Source organism: Salvia splendens, chromosome 7, assembly GCF_004379255.2.
Source record: "Salvia splendens isolate huo1 chromosome 7, SspV2, whole genome shotgun sequence".
NCBI lineage: Eukaryota > Viridiplantae > Streptophyta > Magnoliopsida > Lamiales > Lamiaceae > Salvia > Salvia splendens.
Window position 1 is genome coordinate 16,917,332 of NC_056038.1, and position 27,261 is coordinate 16,944,592.

Here is a 27,261-nt window from a genome sequence, read left to right on the forward strand (position 1 = left end):
TCGCCATTCATTATGTCAAAGTGTTTATGTTAAGAGGCCTCTGAAATTTGTAGCCCAAAAAATGCAGTTCAAGAAAATGTTCACACTTCTTTAATGATTGTGGTGTGTCAATGATAGACTTGTATGTTGAGTTGACACATTTGATCATTTCACAATAGTTGGCCAAGGCTTGAAACTAGTGAACAGTTAAAATTTGATATCAAGATGAGGATTGGATCATATTAGGTACGCGTACGAGACGGGTGAAGACGACGAGGAGGGCATATCACTGACCGGTGCCACAGTAGTAGTGGGTGGAGAGTTGGCATCAAAAGTGGAAAGGAAACAAAGGAAGGCATTGGATCATGTTTTTGGTTAAAGGGAAGATGGAAGATGCTTATAGTGCATATACCTACAACTACAACTACAACATCAATATCAACATGGATCCCCAATGTAAGGCTCAACTGAAGGTCGTACGACATAACATCCCTTTACGAACGACTGGAATCTCGAAACTTAATGCCCAATTGATGATTCTCAGTAAAACTTGCTTCTTCTATACAACCCAAAAACAAGTAATCGTCAAGAAGCCAAAACTCTGCAGCCTATCTTCTCATGTCAAATAATGTGTGAATGTAGTATATGTGTGATCTTCACCAACACCTAAACTTCTTCAACCTACACACCATGAAATCAAAGGATTATCCTAAAAATCCCATCTCTCACAACAATTAAACAAACAAACCAACCAACCTGGGGCAGATTCATTAGTTCATAGACAGCCTTTGTTGGAGTCAGTTCGTTATCAACAATGCGAGCAACTGCTGTCAACACCGGCAGCTTAACCTTATATTTCTGTGCCAATGCAATCACAGCTCCTGCAGTGGATATGCCTTCAGCCACCTGAAAACCACAGCTGTTAGGAATTCACATCAACTTTGGGTTCAAGTGGTTGTTCTCAAGGCACCTGGTTCATAGAACTGAGAATGTCATCAAGTTTTTCACCGGATCCAAGACGAACACCAACCCTTCTGTTTCTTGAAAGATTCACAAAACACGTGAGCATGATATCTCCGTTTCCAGACAAACCGGTCAGTGTTGTTGACTTGGCTCCCATCTGATTGGAGATTAGTGAGAATCAACAAATCGATTGAAAAACACGCGAACATAGGACTAGAACTCTAAGATTCAAAAGCCTTTAACAATCCATTGAATGTGAAGTATTATTCATAAACAAACAAACCTTTGTTGCCAGCCATCTTATCTCAGAGCACCCTTGTGTGACAAGAGCTGCCATGGAATTATTCCCAAGATTAAGCCCTTCTACGATCCCAGCAGCTATAGCAAGTACGTTCTTAAGAGCACCTGCAATTTCAACCCCTGTAACATCACTGTAACATCAGGTGTTACTGCTGCACATACATATGCTTCACACACTCTCTGAAGCTTGCGCGTGAGATCAAATCATTAGTACTATTACAACCTTGAAGTGTTGATTCTCATGTTCCTAGAAGAAAGAAGTTGCTGAACAGCATTTGCCATATTTTTGTCCTTTGATGCCACCACCATAGCTGCACATACACGAACACAAGTTTAAGTCAGTCGAGATCATGTAATATGTAGCACCTAAAGCAAGGCACGCACCTGTGGGTAACTTGTTCATCAGCTCGAGAGAAAATGAAGGGCCAGATAGAACCACGTAGGGCTGGCGAGGATTTCTCAGTGCTCGGGGAATTATTTGAGACATCATTCTATATGTATTAAGCTCCAAGCCTTTGCTGAGGGAAATAAAAGGCAGGGTGGGATGAACAAATTCAGCAATGCCCTCAAGGAACGAGGCACTGAACTGCAGCAAGAGACATTCGATTAGAAGAAAGACAATCTAATTGCAAAAAGAAGAAGAAATGCAACAACCTGGACAGGCACAGCATGGAAGCAAAAGTCTGCACCCTGTAGAGCTTCTCTAGCATCTGTGGTGGCAACAACATTCTCTGGCAGCTTGTGTGTTGGAAAATACTTACTAAAGCAAAAGAGGAACACACATACATATATTATACTTATAACAATAGCTTCACAAAACTGAATGAATAAGAACTATGTAGTAGTGATACCAATTAAGATGAGTCTGATTAATGGATTGACAAACTTGAGCATCTCTTACAAGCAAATGAACTTGTAGCTGAGATTTTCTATCAGCAACATGAGCTGCCATAGCAGTTCCAAAAGAACCACCTCCAAGCACCACAACCTAAGCCCACCAACCATTACTACATCACTTTGCCAAATAAGGAAAAATACCAAATACAGCAGCAACCGACAAACAAGAAAATAAGTAATCAAAGGAATTTATTTATATACTCCTTCCGTTTCATGTTAATTGACTCATTTTTCTATTTTAGGAAGTTCCAAGATAATTGAGTCATTTTTATTTTTGACAAAAAGTAATCATATCTCTTATTTTATTCTCTTTGTTTTTCTTACTTTATTCACCATTCACTTAACATACTATTCTTAATGTATTCTTAATTCTCATGCCAAAAATAAGGGTCTCTATTAATAAGGAGCAGGGGGTAATACTTCATTCGTTTCCCAATCCTAAAAATAGAAATTCTTTCATTTTTAATCCGTTTCCTAAATTTAGAAACTCTTCATTGTAGAAAATTGACTCCACAATCCAATAGCACCAATTTTACAGTAAAACATAGATAGAAACAGAAGACAAGAAAGAGAAAGGAGACCTTTTTGGTGCGTTCAAGAACATCGGTTTTGGCCTTAGAGCGCAATGAGCGGGACCAGCGGAGGAGCTTTTCCCACGCCACACGCACCACCTTTCTTCGGTCTGTGCTCCTCTCGCTCTGCTCCTCCTGCGGAACGATGATATCATCGGCGGCGCAGAGACAGATAGGAGACAAGGCGGTGGGGGGGCGGGGGAGAGGGAGAAAGAAGCTATTGGGATTGGGTTTGATTGTTGGGAAAGAAGAGAAGGAATTGTTGGGTGAAAATGGCGGCTCGAAGAGTGAAGCAGCCATTTGAAGCACAGCACCTTCTTTTTCGGTTTCTGATTCCACTTCTTGAACTGAATCGATGTTTTTATCCAATATCTGCACCACACGTGTCCGCCGCTCACAAATCCATTCTCTTTCGCCTTTTCTTCCAAATGTGAAGTACTCTTCAAAGTTCAAAGTTGCAACTAAATTTAGGCAAAAAAAACTAAAAAAATATGTTAAAAGGTAACCCAAAGATGACTCAATTTCCTTTTTTATCTTTCCCAAATAAGATGGCGTCTTTCTTATTTAAAAAATATTTAAAATATTTAATTTTCTCTTCTATTTCTTACTTTATTCATCTCTCTTATTTTTAAATACCCAATAACATTTTATCTCTCATACTTTTTACATCTCTCATACTTTTAAACATCAATAACTTTTTGTCTCTCTTACTTTATTCGTCTTTTCTACTTTTGAACACCCAACAACTTTGTCTCTCCCTTTTTAAACACTTTAAAATTAGCATGCATAAAATCTCGTACCGTCCCAAGGAAGACATCTTCCTTGGGACGGGGGAGTAGATAAGATGAATAAAGAAGAATCGATAAAAAGAAAATAATGTAAATGATGGAATAAAGTAACGTCGAATTAATTTTTATTTTTGTTAAAAAAGAAAAGGGATATGGTCTCGAATATGATGAAACTTTTAAAAAGTTGGGTTTTTCCCATGAATTTAAAAATTTGGCAAATAATATCATGAATTTTACCCGAGTTTGTTGTTTCCCCCCGGTGAAAAAGTTATGGCAAAATATCATGATACAGATTTTTTTTCCTAATTTCTAAACAAAAACTTCGAGAGCTTCAAGTTCTTCAATCTTTGAGGATAGTTTTTCTTGAAGTACATCCTCCAAAAATTGCTCTTCCATCCATTAATATAGCCGGAATTTTTTTATTGGTGGAAAATAACAAACTCGGGTAAAGTTCGTGATATTATTTGTCAATTTTAAAGTTCGTGGAAAAATCCTACCTTTTGAAAGTTTCATGATATTAGGGATCAATATCCCAAAAGAAAATGACTAACTTAGTTGGGACGAAGGGAGTACAAAAATACGACTCCATCCGTCCCAACTAAGTTAGTCATTTTCTTTAAGCGAGTACAAAAATATGACTACCTTTTGTTCGACTTAGGGATCAATATCCCAAAAGGAATATTGTTCGAGTCGAGGAAAGCCCTATTTCCACAAGACAAATTACGCCCCGACTAGTGCTCACGAATGGACATATTGTCCCCAAAGATTAAACAACTTCCTCCTAGCATGTATAAGTACATCAAACCAGCTAGGCACCGACAAACTTGACGGAGTTCTGAGAATTGAGTCAACAGTGCTCTAAAATGCAAACTAAGATGCTAGAGAACAAAAGAGAGAATAGAGAAATACTTTTTGAATTGTGGTGTATTTTTCTCTTTACAACTCCATGCCTTTTATTCTTAAGGCTTTTGGCTTTTCGCCTCTTGTAACCTCCATTGTTTTAAAGTTGTGGTGTATGGTGTTTTAATTCGATGACCTTCCAATTCCACATTTTGTGCCAATAAAAGGCATGGAGTTGTAAAGAGAAAAATACACCACAATTCAAAAAGTATTTCTCTATTCTCTCTTTTGTTCTCTAGCATCTTAGTTTGCATTTTAGAGCACTGTTGACTCAATTCTCAGAACTCCGTCAAGTTTGTCGGTGCCTAGCTGGTTTGATGTACTTATACATGCTAGGAGGAAGTTGTTTAATCTTTGGGGACAATATGTCCATTCGTGAGTACTAGCCGGGGCGTAATTTGTCTTGTGGAAATAGGGCTTTCCTCGACTCGATTTATTGTTGGTTTGTTTTATTATTTCCGCTGTAATTTCCTTTCCACTTATTGCTATTATTTTTCATTCGATTGTACAGTTAGAGTACCACTTGTAAACGGCTTGGGAAATTATCCCAATATTTCTAGCAATCTCAAGACAAATTATTGTGTTATTTTAAGACACGATTATGTCAATTGAAGGAACATGAACTCTGAAGCTGGAATGAAGCAACGATTAGTAGAAATGTTCTTGCGTTACGAAATGGTTAAAATTCTTTAAGATTTGTTTTCTTAAGAATTGTGTTTATCGTTTGTCATTTACAAGCAAGACCACTTAGATTTGGTAGTACAAATTGAGATGCATGTGTTGTTAAAAATAACAATACACCTTAGGTTTAATATAATTGTGGATATATTGTTGAGGACAATATTGTGCAAATTTTTTAATGTGTTGTCAAAATCAACACGGACCACGAGGTGGTCGCAATGGTCTTCGACGAGAACCACTGTAAAAATCCAAATGAAATGGTTTGTCGATACGGGTGCACAAGTCATGTGTGCTTCGAAAGAAGCATTTTTGTCTACTTTCAAATCTGTTGGAGGTAGAAAGATACGTATGGAAAACCAAACCTCTTATGTGGTGTTGGTGTGGATAATGTATTCTTAAATTAAGAACTGGAAAAGTTCTCAACCTTAAGGATGCGTTCCATGTTGCAAATATCCGAAACAATATCGTGTCAGGCTTAAATCATGGTTTATCACTAGAATTTGAGTGTGAAAAGTTATGTTGACCAAGTATGAAAAGTTCATAGGTGGAGACCACCTAGTGAATGAGCTTTTTTAGCATAATGTAACAGTCATGCACTGTGAAAAAGAAATAAGCAATAAGTGAGATAATCAATCCTCCTATTTGCTTGAGTGTTATGATTTATAGGGACATGTAAATCTAAATGCTATAAAATGATTAGTAAACCTTAATTTACTAAAAGTAGATAAGTTTAAATTACACGAAAGATGTGAAGTGTATTTTGAAGCCAAAATGGCCAAACTATCATTCCACTCAGTATAACGGGGCATGAAACTTCTAGAGTTGATCCATACAGACGTATGTGATTTAAAGTTTGTGCAGACACATGTGGTAAAAGTACTAGAGGTGCAACATAGGTGAACAAAAACGTTGACTGAGTTTCACGTCTTTCCCGTTGTAATTGGATCCTAAACCCTACTTTCTTCATCTTGTTATACCTTTACTTACTTTATTACTTTAATTAGATGAAAACAAAAAACAACCTTTCGTAGTCTAAATAGTGTTAGAAATCAAGTTATGACACTTAAGCCGGCAATCTAGTCCTTGTGGATACGATAACTTCAGTTGCCATCAACTATATTTAGGCCTGCACGCTTGTGGGTGATTTCTTGAGCTAAAAGTAGTTCAAGTCAACTAGAAGCTAACACTAACTCAAAAAGGATGAAAAAAAATAACTTCAAAAAAGAGTCTAAACTTGCCAGCGCGTCGCAACGACTCGCTAGGACCGTTCAGGAGTCAGTTCTGCGCCAACAAGTCGCTGGTTTGGCACTACTCTACGTAGTCTTCGTAAACCGGTCATAACTCTCTCATCCGAACTCTGATTGAGGCATACAAGAGACTCACGCGAAGCTCTTTCGAAGATTAAGACAATGTAACACCCCACTTTTTGAACCCTAATTTTCGAACCCAAAATTTTTTGCATTTAATGCCTTGAAGTCCGTGGATTAAATAAGGAGTGGAATTGTTATTTGATTTTCTCGTGACCAAATTGGATTTAGGATTTTGACTGTGCGTTGACTGAGTCAGCTTCGTTGATTACGTGACGTGGCTGTTTGAAAAATTTATGCGGGATGAATTTAATTATTATTCAAATGAGTGGTTTTATTGTCGAGGCGAAATAACCCTTTTACGAGTTTGAATCACGATGGTGAAATCACAATATGAATTTAAATAATTATTTTCCCGCGGGATAATTATTGGATCCAATTCCGTGATGTATCTGATAAATTAAATAATACAAGTCCAATCTTATGAAATATAAATGGTGGGCTATACAATTTAAATGGATCTTGAGCCCAAATTAATTAATATAAATCCGTTTTAGTGTGAGTCCAAATGGAAATTCCTTTTGCCTTGAGCCGAAAGTTCCATCCTTTTTAATTCAGCTGCAGAAAGAAAATAAATCTAAAAATCAGTCAATTACAATTAACGTCACTTGACTGTGGAATCAATCCCTCAAATCAATTCCAATCCTTCCCAAAATACTCATTCACAAATCACGCTATTTCTTTATATTTACCCTAATCTGCTATCACACAATTCACTTGACACACAATTTTCAATTCACTCACAAGAACAAGGCGATTCTTTCTCAATCCTCACTCAACCGAGATTTTCGAGGAGAGAGCTAGATATCATTCCTCTCCCAATTCCAATAATCAGATCAAGTTCAAGGTACCTCAAATCATGCTCTGATTTTCTCTAATTCTAAAGCTTGTAATCAACTTACTTTTGTTCCTACCAGAAACGTGAGTGAAGGAGTGTTGAAAATACAATCTTTGCCCTGTCACCAACAGCAGGTATAATTTCTTCCACCCCAACGTCAAGTGCTTCCTTCAATCGCATGTCATGTAGTCGATACAAGTAAAACACCTAATCTGTAACAAATCAAATTGATAACTCGAACCATCCAAATAATGAATCGAAATTTAATTCTCAAAATCAAATTAAGAACTTAGGTTGATCGAGGCGAATGGAATTGGGGCTGCCGCGGCGACGGTTGAGAGGTTGGCGAGAGCTCAATTTTTTGTTCAATTTTGTGTGGTGATTTTTGAGGGCCAACAGGATTTGTGTATGTGTTTCAATTTGGTGGTGATGATATGAATGGGAAGTGGTGTACGCGTGTTTCTGGAAAGAAGTAGCATTACCATATTTAATTCTCTCACTTTGAGTTTTGGGCTATTTATATTTAGGGCATGTTTGATAGCCCAGAAAATCCAAGAAACAAGCCCATTTACTTGTTTTTTCCATGCTTTGATACACTTTCAACTTTTGTAAGAAAGCCCGCAAAATACGTCGGCCCGACAAGGGCCCAAGAGTGTATACCAACTTATTTCTGGAAACTTATCTCCCTTTCAACCCTAGTTTATTTTCCACTCCATCAAGAAATAAAATTGCCTTCCAAAATTAGCCCTCCTTGACTTTGATGCTCACGCTCAAACTCTTTCTTCTATCTTCTTTCTCTCTTTCTCATTTGGGCAGATTCACAGCAAACATCACACGATTTCTTTTCGAACACCACACGATTTTCTCTTCCCGTCAATCCATCTTCTCTTCCCGTTTTCTCTCAGATTTTCGAACACCACACGATTGTAACAAATCAATATCTTTTTTTACGCGAATTTATCTCATTAAAATTGGCCTCTTGTTTTGTGCAGCTCTATTTGGAAGATTTACACACAATCGAAGGATTCTTCTTCGTTGAAGAACTCTATTTCGGTCAATTGGTGAAATTATAGCCACTGCAGGTAAACCCTAATTTCATGACTTCAATTTGTGATTTCTCCAAATACAGTCCGTCCAGGCACGACATTCATTATAAAATGGTCAAACCATTATGTTTTGTATTTTCTTATTCTTTATGGTTTTGGTTTGTTAATTGGCAGAGATTTATTTTCGCAGTACTTGGGTTTTTTTGGCATGAATTGAGTTTGGGTAATTTAATTGGCAGGCATTTCCAAGTGTTGTGTTGCTTTATAATTATGAGTGAAAGTTCATTGTCCGACGAAGAAATCGCCTTGCTTATTGAAGACATACTACAAAAGCACAACACACGAACCGTGATCATTATCCGTGATTTCTTGAAACTGACTAATGGTTCTAAGTGGATTAAAAAGAACCAGGCACGGCGTTTATTTCGCCGTCTGACCCGCATACCTACCCAGGTCAATCGTCTTACTAGATTGACAGGTGTTAGTGATAGGGACTGCATAAATAATCTACGCATGGACCGAAATTGTTTCGGGAGACTATGTATTCTTCTTAGAGAAGGAGCTGGGTTGGTAGATGGATCATTTGTTAAAGTAGAGGAACAAGTGGCTTTATTTTTATGTGTTTTATCACATCACAAAAAGAACCGGGTGGTTAGTTTTGATTTTTTAAGGTCTGGTCAAACAGTTTCATACTATGTCCATGTTGTCCTCCGAGCCATCATACTGGTGCATAAAATGTTTATAGCTAAGCCAACTTCGGTACCTGACAACAGTGTTGACCCTAGGTGGAAGTGGTTTAAGGTAAATTGTCTAAGATTTACTCACATGAATCGGATTATATAGATTTTTCGTGGAAACTTGGTATGTAGTGTTTATTGATAAATATATATGTGTTAACTTGTAGGGTTGCTTAGGTGCATTAGATGGGACATATATTAACGTCCGAGTTCCATTGGCTGATAAGCCAAGATATCGAACTAGGAAAGGGCAAATAGCCACAAATACCTTGGCAGCGTACACGAGGGACATGCGTTTTGTATATGTTTTACCGGGTTGGGAGGGGTCCGCAGGTGATGCACGTATCCTACGAGATGCAATTTCTCGTCCATTTGGTATTAAAGTCCCCAAAGGTAATCTATGTGTCTGTCGTCTAGGCTAATAGTCTTTTGTATAATGTTAAGCTCTAAATTCCATCGGCGTAAATCATAACAACAATGGATTATGATGCACCTGTAGGTAATTATTATTTGTGTGACAACGGGTATGCAAATAGTGAAGGTTTTTTGACACCCTACAAAGGAGTTCGATATCATCTGCATGAATGGGGTCCGGACACTGAGAGGCCTAAGAATCCTCGTGAAATGTTCAATATGCGACATACGAGTGCAAGGAACATTATTCAACGGGCTTTCGTTGTTCTTAAGATGCGTTGGAGTATTCTACGTAGTGCATCTTACTATCCAATCGAAACACAAATTATGTTGATAATGGCTTGTTTTCTTCTACATAATTACATAAGGGGAGAGATGGCAGTGGATCCTATGGAACAGTTAGTTGACACTAACATGGTTGACAATGAAATGTTTGCTGAGCAAGATGATACTGAGCATATAGAATTTATTGATCCTACAATCGATTGGAATAACAAACGGGATCAAATGGCAGCTGGCATGTGGATGCGTGTGAGTATCGTGCGTCTTGATTTTTGAACATTTTAAGTCATACTGTGTACTCGCATACTATCTGCATTTTGTCTAAGATTGGTTATTTGTACAAATAACGATGTTAACATTTTATTGTGCTTCTTTGTTCTCAGAATGAAGGGCCATGATATAGTCGACCATGAGTCCGCACCACAATGTCATTGTGGGAATGGAAAGATGATTGTTCGCTGTGGAGGAAAGTTTTGCCAATAATCCTGGTCGGTTTTACTACAAATGTCCAGTTAACGGGAAGCATTTTCAATCTTTCATATGGTGCGATGAATTCCAAAATTACTCTTCAACTTCCGAAGATCAAGTTTTTATGCGTCAAGCATCAACAACGAGTGAGAAGCCCACATCTGAAGCAATATCAGCCGTTCCCACCCGAGCACTCACTTTATCAGAATTTGAGACATGTGTTGTTGTAGTTTTTATGAGCATGGTTCTTGTACTTCTTGGTGTAATTATTGGTAAATTGTTGTAGGCATGTAGGCATTCCACTGTGTTGCTGCCAAACTATTCACATCTTTGATGTTGGGGCATACACTATTGACCTCTATTTGGATCTCTCTTGACTATATATATGTTATATTAGTTTGTAATTTATGTCTTAACTTTTTATTTGCCTTTATGTGTGGTTAGAAAAACTGATTTGACTCTATTATGATCTTGTGAGGTGAATCTTCTGAATTGTCATAGCCTCCTTCAGCTTCACGTGAAAGTGAACATACTTGAATTAAAGGCTTATTTATTTATTATAAACCATGAGAGCTATTCAAGAGAGGAGGTAATTAAAAAAATAAAAAATATAATATGAGTAAAAGTTTCCAGTTTTAAAATAAGACTATTTTTTTGGAGATGGAGTATCATTTTATCATTTGAAACTATCATTTTGTTCACTCAAACTATCATTTTATGATGCAAAAGTATCATTTTATCCAACCAAAGAACTCAAACAATCATTTTATCATACAAAGGTATCATTTTCTCCATTTGAAACTATCATTTTGTCCCCTCAAACTATCATTTTATGATGCAAAAGTATCATTTTATCATCTAAAAATCTAAAACTATCATTTTATCATTTAAAAATCTAAAACTATCATTATTAAACAAAAGTATCATTTTATCCATTTGAAACTATCATTTTATCCCCTCAAAGTATCATTTTATGATGCAAAAGTATCATTTTATCATCCAAAAATATAAAACTATCATTATTAAACAAAATTATCATTTTATCCATTTCAAACTATCATTTTGTCCCGTCAAAGTATCATTTTATGATGCAAAAGTATCATTTTATCATCCAAAAATCTAAAACTATCAATATTTAAATCTTCTGAATTGTCATAGCATCCTTCCGCTTCACGTGAAAGTGAACCTACTTGAATACTACAAGAGTTTGGTGAAATGAATTGTTAATGCATGAATCAGCTTTATTCCATGAAGATAGGTGAATCTTCTGAATTGTCATAGCATCCTTCAGATTCACGTGAAAGTGAACCTACTTGAATACTACAAGAGTTTAGTGAAATGAATTGTTAATTCATGAATCAGCTTTATTCCATGAAGATAGGTGAATCTTCTGAATTGTCATAGTATCCTTCAGCTTCACGTGAAAGTGAACCTACTTGAATACTACAAGAGTTTTGTGAAATGAATTGTTAATTCATGAATCAGCTTTATTCCATGAAGATAGGTGAATCAGCTTTATCACATGCTTGCTTGGAGACAAAAAAACGTAACATTCATATCTAGATTGAAAAATATTTTCTACTCAATTGTGTAGCTTATAAATATGAGTAACATAGCTTCACAACGCAAACAAAAAATGGCTTATCAACCCAAATCTCAAGATGAATATCTTTATCATGAGATATGGACAGATGAGCATGACACTCTGATTCTTACTAGTATTCTAAGAGAGAAGCAGTTGCATAAGTTCAAGGGTACGGTCATCCCGCACGAATTCTTGTATGAAGCTGAAGCTACAATCGAGGAGGAGACAGGTACTCGTGTGAATAGGGACGACATCTATAATCGGTTGCAATTCCTGGAGCATCGCTACCAAACCTTCAAATCATTGGTCGAGCATCCGAATACACGATTCGAGCCCTCGTCGAACAAGGTTTTTGCTTCTGAAAAAACTTGGACGGCCATCCTTAAGGTTATTTTGAGCTTAATTTTTTTGTTATGATGTACTGATATGGTGCTCTTTTTAAAAATAATTTTTTTGAGTTTCTTGTGATTAGAAAAATGACTTTGCTAGAGCATATACAAAGAATGGAGAACCAGAGTTCAAGCTGCTTAAGATGTTGTTTAGTGGTGACATCAATGTGAGCGAGAACGATATAGAAACTATTGTGCTCTCGGATATCACCATTGATCTAAATCCGGATGTTGATGAGGGCCAGTGTGAAGATTATGTAAGTGGATATAATCATGATAGCCATCTACTGCCACGCAAGCTGTTCAATGAGAGTTCACACTCCCGTGACTGTGAGTCATCAAATTCCATGGAGATTCGTGATAGGGATCTTGGACAACGACCTGAAAATTTCATCTACCACGGCTTTGACAACGCCCCAACAAGGACGGTTGACTCCTCAAACAGTAGCTCTTGTGCATCGTCAAACCCAACTTTATGGTGGCACCGACCATAATCGTGACTCTTATCTACTATGCTGTAAACTTAGGATTTCCACTTGGAAAATAAGTCTATCTTGCGACATGATTGTTGTCGTCTTATGCATGTTATGAGTGTGTGGTTTTAAAAATATGTAATCTCATGTGTAGTCCGTAGAATTATTTCAATTCCAAAAGTTGCTCTATGCGACATGTTATGTAACTTTGTTTGTGAAATAAACATGAGTTTCAGAAAATAGGGATAAAGCTGAATAAGAAATGCCATTATTGCAAGAGAATCAGTAATTCTTATAAAGCCATTTGAAAATTACACATCATACAGCTTCAGTCGATTCTTCATGAATCTCATCTGGTTGAAGGCCATTTGAAAAATAACTCCTATAAAACACTTATTGTCCTCATCTAAAAACTTCAATAATAATTACCTTTTGTCATTCATTCTCTATCAAAAAAAGTATTTTTTATTAGCTCCCCTGGATTTTTTTTGTCTGATTATACAGCTGGACAAGAAAATCAGATGCCAACAACAAAAACTCATTTATATGCAGCAATCAGTAGCACCATTAAAAGGGAAGAAGCCCATGACAGTACAATAAACATGGAATTATAAGTAATTTGACAGAAAATTATAGTCATAATACGTAACATATTTACGAGGTTCCATAGATTCCACAAATAGAGTCATCACAACAGTCGTCAAATACAAACCAAGGCCGAAGCCCAATGTTTTAAGCTCATACATTTGAGCATCAGTAGAAACTAGACAAAATATAATAAGTGCGATTATAGTTCTATGCACATAAGGAGGATTAGATATCATCTCCTACAAAATAGCTAAGTCAAAAGATGAAGCAAATAACCACACGAATTAACGATGGATCTTCTCCAATGCACGAAGGACATAAGTGTGGTGAAAAGCTTCAGGAAGGCTATTGAACAAGTCCAAATGTTCAACTTTGCTGAGGATGAATTCAGCGGCGTCGATTTGTTGCCCAAGAGTAATGCCTTGAATATTACCTAGCATGCCAAACACTTTCTTTCTTGCCTTGCTAGCATCGAACTCAAACCCAATCCTACCAGCCAACTTATCAAGCCTAGCGTTGGTTTCATCCTGCCCTTTAGCAAGCAATTCAAGCAAAGCATCAGCCCTATCAACGAGTTTGCGCTTGTTACCTGTTTTCTTTGGACATTTTTTTCTAGTGTCACCGTTTGACTGTGCGGGAAGCTGAGTTCCGGTGTCACTGTCTCCCGTACTCTGATCTGGTATTTCTTCTGAGCCCATGGTGTTAACTGGTATTCCTTGTGAGTTCGTGGTGTTATCCGTATTAGTTCCAGAATGGCCATCAGCACTAGCTTCAAACTCAGCCTCCTGACTCCCATTACCCACGTTGAGATGTGAGCGCACACCATGGTAAAGCTCCTGCAAATCCCGACCAGAAGATCCCGTTGCACGATCCTTACCAAAAATCTCTTTCCATTCATCAAACAGAGGCCACGACTTGAAACGCATGTAGCGTGCATTGTTATCTAGCTACAACACCATTAAACACCCATCACAAATCAAACACAGTCGCTCTTACAAAAAACAGGTGTAAACATAAGTAAAAGTCAATAATAGTAAGAAGCACACCCTAACAATTTGCTCCCATTGGTCGTTATCACAATCAATCTTGTGATCGCCCTTGTAATTGAAGCCAACGCCGCTTCGATTGAGCATGTTAACCAGAAAGGAGTAGTTTTTTTTCCATTGCTGGAGCTTGGAGCTGATATGGGGGGTTGCCTTAATGTCGCTGTTCGGGCATTCACGCTTGATGATTTCCTCAATCCGAGCTAGATACCCACCACGAAAGCCGTTATCTGATTTCCACTTGTTTACAACAAGGTCTTTTAGTGCTAACATCAAGGCCTCTTCCTCACGAGTAGACCAGCTGCGTCGAGTCCGATCTGTCTTCGGCCTGCGACCAGCCCTTTCCCCAATTTGGGAATCTATTCCGACAAAAGCATATGAATGTGGGTAGGGTATTCTATAACTAACAACACAAGATTTGGTAAGGCAAAATAACTCACCTTCAACCATTTGAGACGTGTTCCAATTGCCAGATTCTCCCATAGTGAGCAAATCTGCTAAGTAATAAGGAAAGACACATTCTTAGAACAAAAAATCATTGGTTCTCGATGGGTATCCTCATTAAAACTCAAATATCTTGATTTCAAGCAAGATATTGTTAATAACTTGGGATAAAATCAAACTTTGAGGGAATTTCATTGAAGCATACCTGAGTCTTCGAGCTGCTGCTGCTGGGAGGAAGAAATGAGGAGGAAATTATATATTCTAGGGTTAGAGTGGTATGTTGGAGAAAAGTGGTAAAGATGGAGGGCAATAATGTCTGCACAAGGGAGTATGTGGTGTTTCTGGCCATTTCTAAGCACTAAAAAAACGCATCTTATTTTGTATCAAAGCAAAACCCAGAAACCCACTTTCTCAATAATTTGGTTTATTTTCTCAATATTTTGGTGTATTTTCTCATTTTGTTTCTTTTCTTGGACTCTCCTACTCATGTTATCAAACATGCCCTTAGTGTTGGCCCATTTTATTTGATCTTGTTTTAAAGTGGAATGGGACGATGTATGTACATGTTGGGATGGGAGTATATTGGGTCAGCCCCCTTTATCTAATGTGGACGGGGAGAAATTTTAACCTTATCGATAAAAATAATCGAAGCCTTAGGATGCATGCATCTTAATTATTGCTTGATTCTTTGGGTTGATCTATGAGTTATTTTAATTTCGAAAGGTTATTCCTCGCAAGGGAAAGAATATAATTTCGGATTAAGCACTCGAGGTGAGCTTTCTTTTAAGTAAGGACAATGTCCTAACTATTTTATCGATGGGAATGAAATGTGAATACGTTTATCATGCTGTATTTTGGTTTTAACGTGCCTATCTGAAATGGCTTTGCCATTTATTATTTAAATCGAATTCGGGTCCTTGTAGCAAACCCTACTTGGATTAGTGTACACCTATGGTAGACCGTGTGCCAACGTATGGGTTGGCTGGTCTAGTGACTTGGTTTGTGGCCACATTCCAAGTCATGTATGGGCAGATATGGTTGACGTCTATGGAAAAATGACTACGCAGTTATGATTTTGAACGATGAAATATTTTTGGTGCCTCGAGCCTTTCTAAAGCTAAAACCCCGATGGTTACTTGTAATTGGCATGATAAATATAATATTTTTGATAACTGTGTTTTCGACATAAGTCTACTGAGTATTTTATAGTACTCAGCCCTACATGTGTTTTCCTTATGTGCAGGTTGAGCGGCGACGAGCATTAGGTGGTGTTGAGTCGAACCTTAATCATTGTTGGGTTTATTTGGAACTCCGAGGGGCGTCGTGTCTTCATACATGGCGTCACTCTTACTCTTGGATGCTTTCGCTGAATTATGACTATTTTTCTCCATTATGTTTTTGAACCCCTTTTCACACTTGGATTATAAATTATGATAATTGTTGACTTTGGTTTTAAAACCTAAGCATTTACTCTGATTTTCCCTTGTTATTTGAATATTAATTATCTTTGTCAAACTCTTTATTGAAACCCTAGAAAATTATCATTTCTTAAAGTTCCATTAGTCGCAACCACCCGCATTTATTAACCCTAAAAAGGGGCGGTCGTGACAATAGTGTTCTAAAAAGAGCATTTGGAAATCATTTTAATAGGCCAATTACTGTTTGAATCATACCCTAAATCTAACTTGACTCCTTGTCATGTCTTTGCCCTCTTCTCGGACCTCAATCAATCCATGACCCTCGATGTCATTTTATTATATGATGTTAAACACTTGGGTTCGCGTCAGTAATAAAATTACTAATTTACCTCTTTCTAAAATAAAAAAATCTTTGTTTTCCTCCATTGTACTCCTCTGTTTCATGTTAATTGAGTCATTTTTTTATTTTGGGAAGTTTCAAGATAATTGAGTCATTTTTATTTTTGGCAAAAAGTCACTCTCTTTTCCTTTATTTTCTTTTCATCTCTCTTACTTTATTCACCATCCACGTAATACACTATTTATTTATTATTCTTCGTGTAAGAAATATTTCTATTAACAAGGAACGAAAGTAGAATATTTTATGGTTAAGAAAGTGCAATTTCGCACCCATAAAATTTCATTCTAGATCCAGATTATTATATAAAAGAACAAAATAAATATCATCGAAGGAGAAAATCCTTTTATCAAATGAAAGGCAACCTCAATTTAATAAAGACGCGCCCACTTTGAAAATTAAAATATAGATTGGTTTGTTAGCCATCTTTTGATGCTTTACCGATTTCTATACCGAAATCACATTCTAGATTTATATTAATTCAACCATAACACATAACACATCAAAGAGATGATATACCAACCTCCATCCATAGCTTATATTTGATGTAGGGTTGTATTCCACGAGTTGATGTTTCCCCTAAAAGCTGCGGTTGATCTTTTCGTCTCTTTGGCCTTTCCTTTATGAATTCTTTTGATGAAGAAGAATTCAATATCAATATGACTTTTCTGTATATAAAATTCTGTAGTAAAATTGTGTATCTAAAGCTATAAAATCTGATTGTATATATAGGCAACACACAACCTTTCAAGAAGAGTCGTGTCCGTTCGTTCACACCTTTTCATATAAACATCAGATTTATCCTACAGCTTTTAATATTCTATACACATTAATATACACATATTTATATCATCTATGCAAGGCAAGAGAAGAGGGTTATCAATACACCCGATTCTAATTCTTTAATCGAAACCGATCCATCACGGTATCGTCTTTCATATTAGAATCCAACTGATATGTTTGAACTTGATCTTTATTATTAAACCAATATCTACATAGGTCACATATAGGAATAAATATTCCTACATTCTCCCACTTGACCTTTGTAGCTTTCAATGGCTTAATAATCCTTTATGCGCACTTTACAATCAAATTCATATATCCTTTAAATACCTATAAAGCTAGACTTGATTGAATCATGGCGGTCACACAATCATTTAGTCGACATGATTCCTTCCATGTATCACAAATCAATTCTAAATTTATATGAATAAACCTTTCATTGAGATGAACTTTAATTCTCAATTCAACGTATGTTATCTAAACATCCATACTGTATACAAACTTTAATGATAACATATAAACAAGCAGAAACATAACTTTTATTGAATTCACAAGAGTGTTTTACAATACATGAGCACACATCTAAAATAGCAAGGCTTTATCTATAATACCCATACGCTCTACATGGCCAATAAACATACAGGGTGGTAGTCCTTTAGTTAACGGATCCGCTATCATCATATCCGTCCTAATATGCTCAAAGTACACTCTTTGTTTCTGCACTTCTTCTTTAACCGATAAGTATTTCAACTCCATGTGCTTAGCACCCTTCGAGTACTTATCGTTCTTTGAGAAGAAGACAGCTGCGGAATTATCACAATAAATTTTCAGCGGTCTAGCTATAGAGTCGACAATTCTAAGCCCTGAAATAAAGTTCCGCAACCACAATCCGTGAACAGTGGCCTCAAAGCATGCCACAAATTCGGCCTCCATAGTGGAAGTAGCAATGACAGACTGCTTTCCACTTTTCCATGATACTGCTCCCTCGGCTAAAAGGAACAAATAGCCAAGCGTTGACTTTCTACTATCAACGCATCCGGCATAGTCTGAATCTGAATATCCAATTACCTCTAGATGATCAGATCTTCTATACGTAAGCATGTGCTCTTTGGTGCCTTGCAAGTACCTGAGGACTTTCTTTGCAGCCTTCCAATGGTCCATTCCGGGATCACTTTGATATCGACCCAACATACCAACCGCAAAGGTGATATCTGGTCGAGTACATGTTTGAACATAGTTCAAACTCCCAACCACTGATGCATAGGGAATCTTTTCCATCTCCTTACGCTCCAATTCATTTTTCGGACATTGCATTTTACTAAATTTATCCCCCTTCTGAATTGGAGCAATTCCTGCGGAGCATTTGTCCATTCTATATCTCTCTAAGACTTTATTGATATAACCTTTCTGAGACAAACTTAATAATCCTTGTGATCTATCCCGGAATATCTCTATTCCGATCACATAAGATGCCTCACCCATATCCTTCATTTTGAAATTCAAAGAGTGATACTTCTTTACATCATGTAGTAAGCTCATGTCATTTGCAGCTAGCAAAATGTCATCAACATATAGGACCAATATAATAAACTTGCTCCCACTGATTTTAATATAGATACATCTATCAACGATGATCTCTACAAAACCATATGAAACAATGATATCATTAAACTTCATATACCATTGTCTAGAAGCTTGTTTGAGTCCATATATTGACTTTCTCAACTTACATACTAAACCTTCTTGTCCTTCTATCATGAATCATTCGGGTTGTTTCATGTATACCTCATCTTCAAGTACTTCATTTAGGAAAACCGTCTTTACATCCATTTGGTGAAGCTCTAAATCATAATGAGCCACCAAAGCCAACACAATTCTTAAAGAATCCTTCTTTGAAACTGGAGAGAAGGTTTCTTTGTAGTCAATGCCATCCTTTTGAGTGAAACCTTTGGCGACAAGGCGAGCCTTGTACCTTTCAATGTCACCTTTCGAATCACGTTTCGTTTTAAAGATCCATTTACAACCAATGGCTTTAAAACCTTTAGGCAATTTTACTAAGTCCCAAACATCGTTATCGCTCATAGATTTCATCTCATCCTTTGCTGCATTTAACAAATTTTCAGAATTGTCACTTTCCATGGCTTGTTGGAATGAGATCGGATCTTTATCAATGCTCAAGTCACATTCACTTTCAACGGAATATACCACATAGTCATCCGATATGACCGATCGACGTTCCCTTACTGATCGCCTTAAAGGCTCTATTGGTTCATCATTCCGTTCTTGAATTATGACTGATTCATCTTCAATCTCAACAGGTGGGTTATGCACTTCATGTTGCTCAATAGGAACAACAATCTTAGGTGCAACAAAAGGTGGATGAACAACCTTTTCTTGAACTTCATTAAGGTCCACTTTTCGAGGTTCATCCCTCCCACTAGTTTCATTGTTTTCAATGAATCTAGCATTTCCCGTCTCAACTATCTTCGTACTATGGTTAGGACAATAGAATGTATATCCCTTCGACTTATCTGGATAGCCAATGAAGAATCCACTGACCGTCTTTAAATCCAATTTCTTTTCATGTGGATTATACAACTTTACTTCTGCAGGGCAACCCCAAATACATATATGCTTTAAACTCGGTTTCCTTCCCGTCCACAGTTCAAAAGGGGGTCTTTGGAACTGCCTTACTAGGAATTGGATTAAGCATATATGTTGCAGTCCTTAATGCATAAATCCACAACGAAAGAGGTAAATTACATCCACTTAACATGCATCTAACCATATCCAAAAGAGTACGATTCCGCCTTTCCGCTACACCATTCTGCTGCGGAGTACCGGGCATTGTATATTGTGCACAAATGCCCTTACTTTCGAGGTACTTTGCAAATGGGCCCGGACATTGTGCAGACTCATTAAATTTTCCGTAGAATTCACCACCTCTATCTGATCTCACAACTTTTACTTTTCTATCTAATTTCCTTTCCACTTCATCTATGAATATCTTCAATACATTCACCGATTCAGCCTTTTCACGCAATAGATATATATAACCATATCGTGAGAAATCATCAATGAAGGTGATAAAATAATTTCTACCATCCCATAAAGGTACATCAAAAGGACCACATATATCAGTATGAATTAACTCAAGAAGTTGAGAACTCTTTGTGGCTGGTTTCTTTACTATGTGTTTAGTTTGTTTTCCCTTTATGCAATCTATACACATATCTAGATCACTAAAATCCAATTGAGGAAGAATTTCACTCTTTACCAACCTCATTACCCTTTCTTTGGATATGTGACCTAGTCTTTGATGCCACAAGTAAGCTGAACATTCACTTGACATACTACGTTTTATGCCTCTACTTTCAATATTAAACAAGGATTCAGAAAACTTTGCATCAAGATTGAAACTATAGAGTGAATCAAACAAAGTACCACTTCCATAGAAGTAATCATTTCTGTACAATGTGAATACACTATTTACAAACTTGATTTTAAAACCTAATCTATCCAACCGACTAACAGATACAAGATTTCTAGCACAATCTGGTACATAGAGACATTCCTTAAGATCTATATGACATCCTGTGTCTAAGATCAGTCTGTAGGTCCCGATGCCTTTAATTTGTGCCTTCATCCTGTTTCCCATGAACAAGTATTGTTCACTTCCTTTTATAGGTCGGATCGTACTGAATCCCTGTTCAATATGAGACACATGAGTAGTAGCACCAGAATCTAACCACCAAGTATTATTAGGTACTTCAATAAGATTTGATTCAAAGCAAACGAAACTGTTATGTTTACCTTTCTTATCAAACCATGCCTTTCTTTTCGGACAATCCTTCTTGAAGTGTCCCGTTTCTCTACAGAAGAAACACTTCCTCTCCTTCTGGATCTTCTTTTCGGGACCTTTAGGATAAGAAGAATCCTTGCGTTTGTCCCTTTTACTTGCCTTTCCCTTACTGGTGCTTTATCCTCCATGACCCATTAGATTCACAACTTGGCCACCCACTTTCTTTAGTCTCCCTTCCTCTTGTACCAACATGGCCTTTAGTTCTTTAAGGTCCCATTTATCTTTTATGGTGTTATAATTCACCTGGAACTGGCCAAATTCAATAGGAAGAGAGTTTATGATGAATTGAACCAAGAACTGTTCGTGAACCTCCATTCCCAAGGTCGAGAGCCTTGCTGCCAAGTTTGACATGTGTATTACATGATCATGAATAGGCTGTGACCAGTCAAACTTTCTTGTAGTGAGTTCACTCATTAAGCTCCCTACAATTGACTTGTCGGCCAATTCCGATTGTGAACACTCCTTTATCCTTTCTATGAATTCCCTTGCACTCTCCGTCTTAGGCGTAGATGGCTTAAAACTTTCCGCCATCGTCATCCTCATAAGATTGAGACTTAGCCTGTTAGAGCGCTCCCAAGTCTCATATCGAGACTTGTCCGTTTCAGGGCTCTCTTCCGTAATGGCTGCAGGCTCATCTTCCGTAAGTATGGCATGGTCAAGTGACATAACACCCAGTGAAAACTGGATCTGTTCTGACCATTCACCATAGTTCTGCCCATTGAACTTTACGACAGAGTTTGCAGATGCATATATATTAGACGAAGCTGCAACATTTATACATGATTACAATTAGTGCTTTGAACTTTAAACACCGATTCAGATAACTGTAATAAACTTTAAACAACATGCATTCAAGCAACCTTTGGGCAATACTTAAACACACATACTATCATCGATGCTAGAATATACTTTAATGATCAATCGTATCATATACATATCAAATAAGCATGTTGCCTTTGGGTATACATACTACATGTGATACTGTAGACAAAATTAATCCTTTTCGTTTTATTAACTTATATACAATGATCCACCTTTGGGTGATCTCCAAGTATATAGATAATAAAGTTATTGACCAATCAACTTTCATGTCATTTAGCATCCTTTAATCATGATCAATAAATAAATAACTTTACATCCTTTTCCATAATCATAATATCATATAACAAGACCACTTTGGTGATAAGCATGTCATATAACATCAATATGCAACTTAAAAGGATTAAAAAATAACATGTACGAAATTGTCATTGGTGAGTCCAGAGAGTTCGCCCGATCGGGCGTTTTTATACCATCTAAACGCTCGATCGGGAGTTAGCATCGATGATTCCAGAAAGTTCGCCCGGTCGGGCGTTTGTATACCGTCTAAACGCCCGGTCGGGCATTAGCATCGATGATTCCAGAAAGTTCGCCCGATCGGGCGTTTGTATACCGTCTAAACGCCCGAACGAGCGTTTGTCAACCGACGCATTCTTTGACAACGCCCGGGCCGGGCATATTATCGCCCGGTCGGGCGTTTTCTCTGTATTCTGAATTCTCCCTTCGATTTTCATGTTTCAACATTCCATGAAACAATCACCCAATGCGCAGCGGAACCAAATAACACCAAAATGAAACATAAACATCCATATTTCAATTTTGAACACTTAATATGGTGAATTAACAAATCTAGGCTGGCTCTGATACAAACTGTTAGCCATCTTTTGATGCTTTACCGATTTCTATACCGAAATCACATTCTAGATTTGTATTAATTCAACCATAACACATAACACATCAAAGAGATGATATACCAACCTCCATCCATAGCTTATATTTGATGTAGGGTTGTATTCCACGAGTTGATGTTTCCCCTAAAAGCTGCGGTTGATCTTTTCGTCTCTTTGGCCTTTCCTTTATGAATTCTTTTGATGAAGAAGAATTCAATATCAATATGACTTTTCTGTATATAAAATTCTGTAGTAAAATTGTGTATCTAAAGCTATAAAATCTGATTGTATATATAGGCAACACACAACCTTTCAAGAAGAGTCGTGTCCGTTCGTTCACACCTTTTCATATAAACATCAGATTTATCCTACAGCTTTTAATATTCTATACACATTAATATACACATATTTATATCATCTATGCAAGGCAAGAGAAGAGGGTTATCAATACACCCGATTCTAATTCTTTAATCGAAACCGATCCATCACGGTATCGTCTTTCATATTAGAATCCAACTGATATGTTTGAACTTGATCTTTATTATTAAACCAATATCTACATAGGTCACATATAGGAATAAATATTCCTACATGTTATGGATTGTATAATGCACGATGTATGAACTGTAATGTATAAGTGTTCTGAGCCGTTTTGTTTGTTTATGTTATACAATTTCATGAATAGTTTAAGATTGGCACTGTTTGCTTGTTTGGGGCACGTTTCAATCATTCCCCAAGGGTTTTGAAATCTTTGGGGCTAGGGTGTAGTATGGTTTAAGCAATGCAATCGTAACTAAAGTACACGAGTATCAATCCTTCTTCTATGGTTTAGTTATCAGCGTCGCTAGGGTAGTAGTTTAAGCCGATACACATAATGCACCAAATTGTACTAGGTAATGGATGTTATTGACTATATATGGACGATTTGTGAACTGCAATGTATATGTTTTCTGAACCGTTTTGTTTGTTTATGTTATACAATTTCACGAATAGTTTAAGATTGGCACTGGTTGCTTGTTTGGGGCACGTTTCACTCATTCCCCAAGGATTGCTAGGGTGTAATATGGTTCAAGAAACGCAACCGTAACTAAAGTCCATGAGTATCAGTCCTTCTTCTATGGTTTAGTTATCAGCGTCGCTAGGGTAGTAGTTTAAGCCGATACACATAATGCACCAAATTGTACTAGGTAGTGCATGTTATTGACTATATAATGGACGATTTGTGAACTGCAATGTATATGTTTTCTGAACCGTTTTGTTTGTTTATGTTATACAATTTCATGAATAGTTTAAGATTGACACTGGTTGCTTGTTTGGGGCACGTTTCAATTATTCCCCAAGGGTTTAGCAATCCTTGGGGCTAGGGTGTAGTATGGTTTAAGCAATGCAACCGTAACTAAAGTCCACGAGTATCAGTCCTTCCTCTGGGGTTTATTCATCATCTCGACTAGGGGGTAGTATTAATCGATAAATGTAATGTACAAATAATACTGTAAAATGTAATCTATCTAATCATTGGTGTACAATGTATGTACTGTAATGTATAATTTTTCCTGATATGTTTTTGTTATGATTGTATACATCAATTTAGTTTGCTCAGCACTTCCCCACCAGTGGCCATATCTGAGGCTGTATAGATGGTCGACCTTCCTCCCCCTTGGTTTCCTATGCTCAGGCTCTTCCTGAGCTGTACTTGTCCCGACCTCTGCTAATCTCTCCCGGAATTTCTGGGCAATTCCAACTGGAATTACATCATCGACCGCTTCGTCGATGTCCAATCTAAGCTGCTTCACTGCTTTCCAACATACAACATCAGAACATGATTGAATATATAATACTTGATGGTCGATGTATAGTACTTGCTAAATAATGTACAGAAGCAATCAGATAATGCACAACGGAATATTACATTGCACCAACTAGATTCATATACACAAGCAGTCAAATAATGCATAATACTTGAGAAATAATGTATAAAAATAGATAAATAATGTACAAAGGCATTCAAATAATGCACAAAGGAATATGACATTCACCTATTCACCCATGTACACAAGCAGTCACATAATACTCAATACATGATAAATACACGTTCCTGCAAAACCTCGATATGTGCCACATATATTCTTTCTGCATTTGGCACTGATACCTCAAAACACAAACAAAAATAGATAAAAGATCAAAGGATGCCTACCTGAAGGACTACAGCAGTTGAAGACAGCGCAAGGCCATTGCCAATGACAATTGCAGCTGGACCAGGCAGCCCAGAAGCATAACGAGCAAGTAAGCCAACAACCACAGCTGTCACCAAGACCTGTATTTATTCAGGCACATTAAAATGAAATGACATGCTTGGGCTTTATCCTACTTCAGATTGAAAGTTATACAGTGTCAAGTCACCTGAGCAGAACCCAGTCCAAAAACATATTTCTTCATGGAACTTAATCTCTCAACAGAGAGCTGCTACTAGCTAAATAATGTACAAATTCAATAAAACAATGCACATAAGAATATTGCATTTAGCCATTCACCCAAGTACACAAGCAGTCAAATAATGTCTAATACTTGATAAATAATGTAAACTTCTAGCTACATAATGCACAGTTCAATCAAAAAATGCACACATGAATAATGCATGTACCTATTCACTCATGTACACAAGCAATCACATAATGATCAATACTTGACAAATAATGTAAATTAATAGCTAAATAATGTAAAATAATGCACACATAAATATTGAATGTATAATACTTGATGGTCGATGTATAATACTTGCTAAATAATGTACAGAAACAATAAGATAATGCACAACGGAATATTACATTGCACCAACTAGATTCATATACACAAGCAGTCAAATAATGCATAATACTTGAGAAATAATGTATAAAAATAGATAAATAATGTACAAAGACAATCAAATAATGCACAAAGGAATATGACATTCACCTATTCACCCATGTACACAAGCAGTCACATAATACCCAATACTTGATAAATAATGTAAACTATTAGCTAAATAATGTACAGATTCAATAAAATAATGCACACAAGAATATTGCATTCAGCCATTCACCCAAGTACACAAGCAGTCAAATAATGTTTAATACTTGATAAATAATGTAAACTTCTAGCTACATAATGTACAGATTCAATCAAAAAATGCACACAGGAATAATGCATTCACCTATTCACTCATGTACAAGCAATCACATAATGCTCAATACTTGACAAATAATGTAAATTACTAGCTAAATAATGAACAGATTCAATAAAATAATGCACACAGAAATATTGCATTCACCCATTCACCCATGTACACAAACAATCAAATAATACCTATTAATTGATAAATAATGAATACTAATAGTTAAATAATGTATAGATTCAATCAAATAATGTGCATAGGAATATTGCATTCACCCAATCACCCGTATACACAATCAATCAAATAATGGATAATACTTGACGAATAATGTGTAATCAGTGACTAATAATGTACCCAATCAATCAAGTAATGCAAACAGAAAATTACATTCACCTACCCCCATTTACAAAAAAACCACTGACGAATGCACCAAGGAATACTAAATGATGTACATCAACACCAGGAATTCTACATGCAAATGAAATAGATCCATCACCTTCAGCCGGCGTTGGTTGAGATCTTGAAGGTCGACCTCTCTTCATCATAATGTATCTGCGAGACGAAACAAATATCAAAACCCGCTAAGATTTCATTGACAAAATCTGCAACTAAAGCATGGTAAACCAGAAAATAATTTCACACCCAATAATAGGCAGAACCCTAATAAAAAAGAAAAATGAATTTATGATTTCAGCAAATCGAGACCAAGGTGAGTTTGAAAACAGAGACTTTTTTGGGGATAAATTATTGAATCGACGAGAAGGTGGGGTGGTAGGCGGCGGATATTGCCGATTCACGGTGAGTATTACAGAAAAATTAACCTTTTTGAAACCCTACCTTTTCGCCGCCTTCAACAAAATGGTCGCGCACTACGGGAATAATGTTTGGACGGCAAACTTTCCAAAAATCGCGGTCTCTCTGTAGATTTTCGGTTGCTTCAGGTGGCGGCTAGGGTTTAGAGAGTGGTGGGAATGTGGGGAGACAATTTGCAGTGATGAATTGAGGGAGTAGATGGAAGGTGATAGCAAAATCCCTCTTAAATTTCGCACATTCCGTTTTTGGGCGGTTTTGGTACTGTACATTTACTAATTTACCCATATAATGCACAAAAGGGCCCTAATAATGCAAGGACGGGATCATTAGTAAGCTTCTCATCCGGATCGTCCATCCCTCAAATCTAACGATTC

At 36.9% G+C, this 27,261-nt stretch overlaps 3 protein-coding genes and 2 long non-coding RNA genes across 6 annotated transcripts; 2 read left to right on the plus strand and 3 right to left on the minus strand.

Annotated features, from left to right (window-relative positions):
• Positions 1-333: 333 nt before the first annotated feature.
• On the minus strand, positions 334-3,121 carry LOC121810867 (glycerol-3-phosphate dehydrogenase [NAD(+)] 2, chloroplastic-like). The gene is made up of 9 exons (XM_042211590.1): positions 2,721-3,121; positions 2,094-2,230; positions 1,897-2,002; positions 1,627-1,828; positions 1,466-1,553; positions 1,226-1,373; positions 950-1,099; positions 736-885; positions 334-660 (listed from the first exon to the last, which is right to left on the minus strand). The coding sequence occupies exons 1-9, from the start codon at positions 3,009-3,011 to the stop codon at positions 646-648; spliced, it is 1,287 nt and encodes a 428-aa protein (XP_042067524.1). The 5' UTR covers positions 3,012-3,121; the 3' UTR covers positions 334-645.
• Positions 3,122-6,797: 3,676 nt separating this feature from the next.
• On the minus strand, positions 6,798-8,262 carry LOC121741252. The gene is made up of 2 exons (XR_006037811.1): positions 7,350-8,262; positions 6,798-7,005 (listed from the first exon to the last, which is right to left on the minus strand). It is a non-coding gene; the product is annotated as an uncharacterized LOC121741252 (long non-coding RNA).
• On the plus strand, positions 7,012-10,636 carry LOC121741250. 2 transcript variants are annotated; one of them, XM_042133960.1, is made up of 7 exons: positions 7,012-7,294; positions 7,365-7,419; positions 8,278-8,367; positions 8,571-9,132; positions 9,236-9,461; positions 9,568-10,013; positions 10,148-10,636. In XM_042133960.1, the coding sequence occupies exons 4-7, from the start codon at positions 8,602-8,604 to the stop codon at positions 10,160-10,162; spliced, it is 1,218 nt and encodes a 405-aa protein (XP_041989894.1). In that variant the 5' UTR covers positions 7,012-7,294; positions 7,365-7,419; positions 8,278-8,367; positions 8,571-8,601; the 3' UTR covers positions 10,163-10,636. The 2 variants fall into 2 exon arrangements, with proteins under 2 accessions (XP_041989894.1, XP_041989895.1); XM_042133961.1 differs by having other exon boundaries at positions 7,012-7,419.
• A 1,232-nt stretch (positions 10,637-11,868) lies between these two features.
• LOC121810500 (L10-interacting MYB domain-containing protein-like) lies at positions 11,869-12,879 on the plus strand. The gene is made up of 2 exons (XM_042211263.1): positions 11,869-12,204; positions 12,290-12,879. Exons 1-2 carry the CDS (start codon positions 11,869-11,871, stop codon positions 12,698-12,700), a joined length of 747 nt encoding a protein of 248 aa, XP_042067197.1. The 3' UTR covers positions 12,701-12,879.
• Positions 12,880-25,011: 12,132 nt separating this feature from the next.
• Positions 25,012-25,385, minus strand: LOC121741437. The gene is made up of 3 exons (XR_006037866.1): positions 25,324-25,385; positions 25,118-25,237; positions 25,012-25,027 (listed from the first exon to the last, which is right to left on the minus strand). It is a non-coding gene; the product is annotated as an uncharacterized LOC121741437 (long non-coding RNA).
• Between the last annotated feature and the right edge of the window lie 1,876 nt (positions 25,386-27,261).

Bases quoted from the DNA above. Each gene is read 5' to 3' on its own strand.
- LOC121810867 (XM_042211590.1), bottom strand. From the start codon at position 3,011: ATGGCTGCTTCACTCTTCGAGCCGCCATTTTCACCCAACAATTCCTTC. The intron at 2,003-2,093 runs GTATCACTACTA...CTTTTGCTTTAG, and splicing joins AATCAGACTCATCTTAATTG to TAAGTATTTTCCAACACACA. The intron at 886-949 runs GTGCCTTGAGAA...TGTGGTTTTCAG, and splicing joins TTCTCAGTTCTATGAACCAG to GTGGCTGAAGGCATATCCAC.
- LOC121810500 (XM_042211263.1), top strand. From the start codon at position 11,869: ATGGCTTATCAACCCAAATCTCAAGATGAATATCTTTATCATGAGATA. The intron at 12,205-12,289 runs GTTATTTTGAGC...TCTTGTGATTAG, and splicing joins CTTGGACGGCCATCCTTAAG to AAAAATGACTTTGCTAGAGC.
- LOC121741250 (XM_042133961.1), top strand. From the start codon at position 8,602: ATGAGTGAAAGTTCATTGTCCGACGAAGAAATCGCCTTGCTTATTGAA. The intron at 9,133-9,235 runs GTAAATTGTCTA...GTTAACTTGTAG, and splicing joins CTAGGTGGAAGTGGTTTAAG to GGTTGCTTAGGTGCATTAGA. The intron at 9,462-9,567 runs GTAATCTATGTG...ATGCACCTGTAG, and splicing joins TGGTATTAAAGTCCCCAAAG to GTAATTATTATTTGTGTGAC.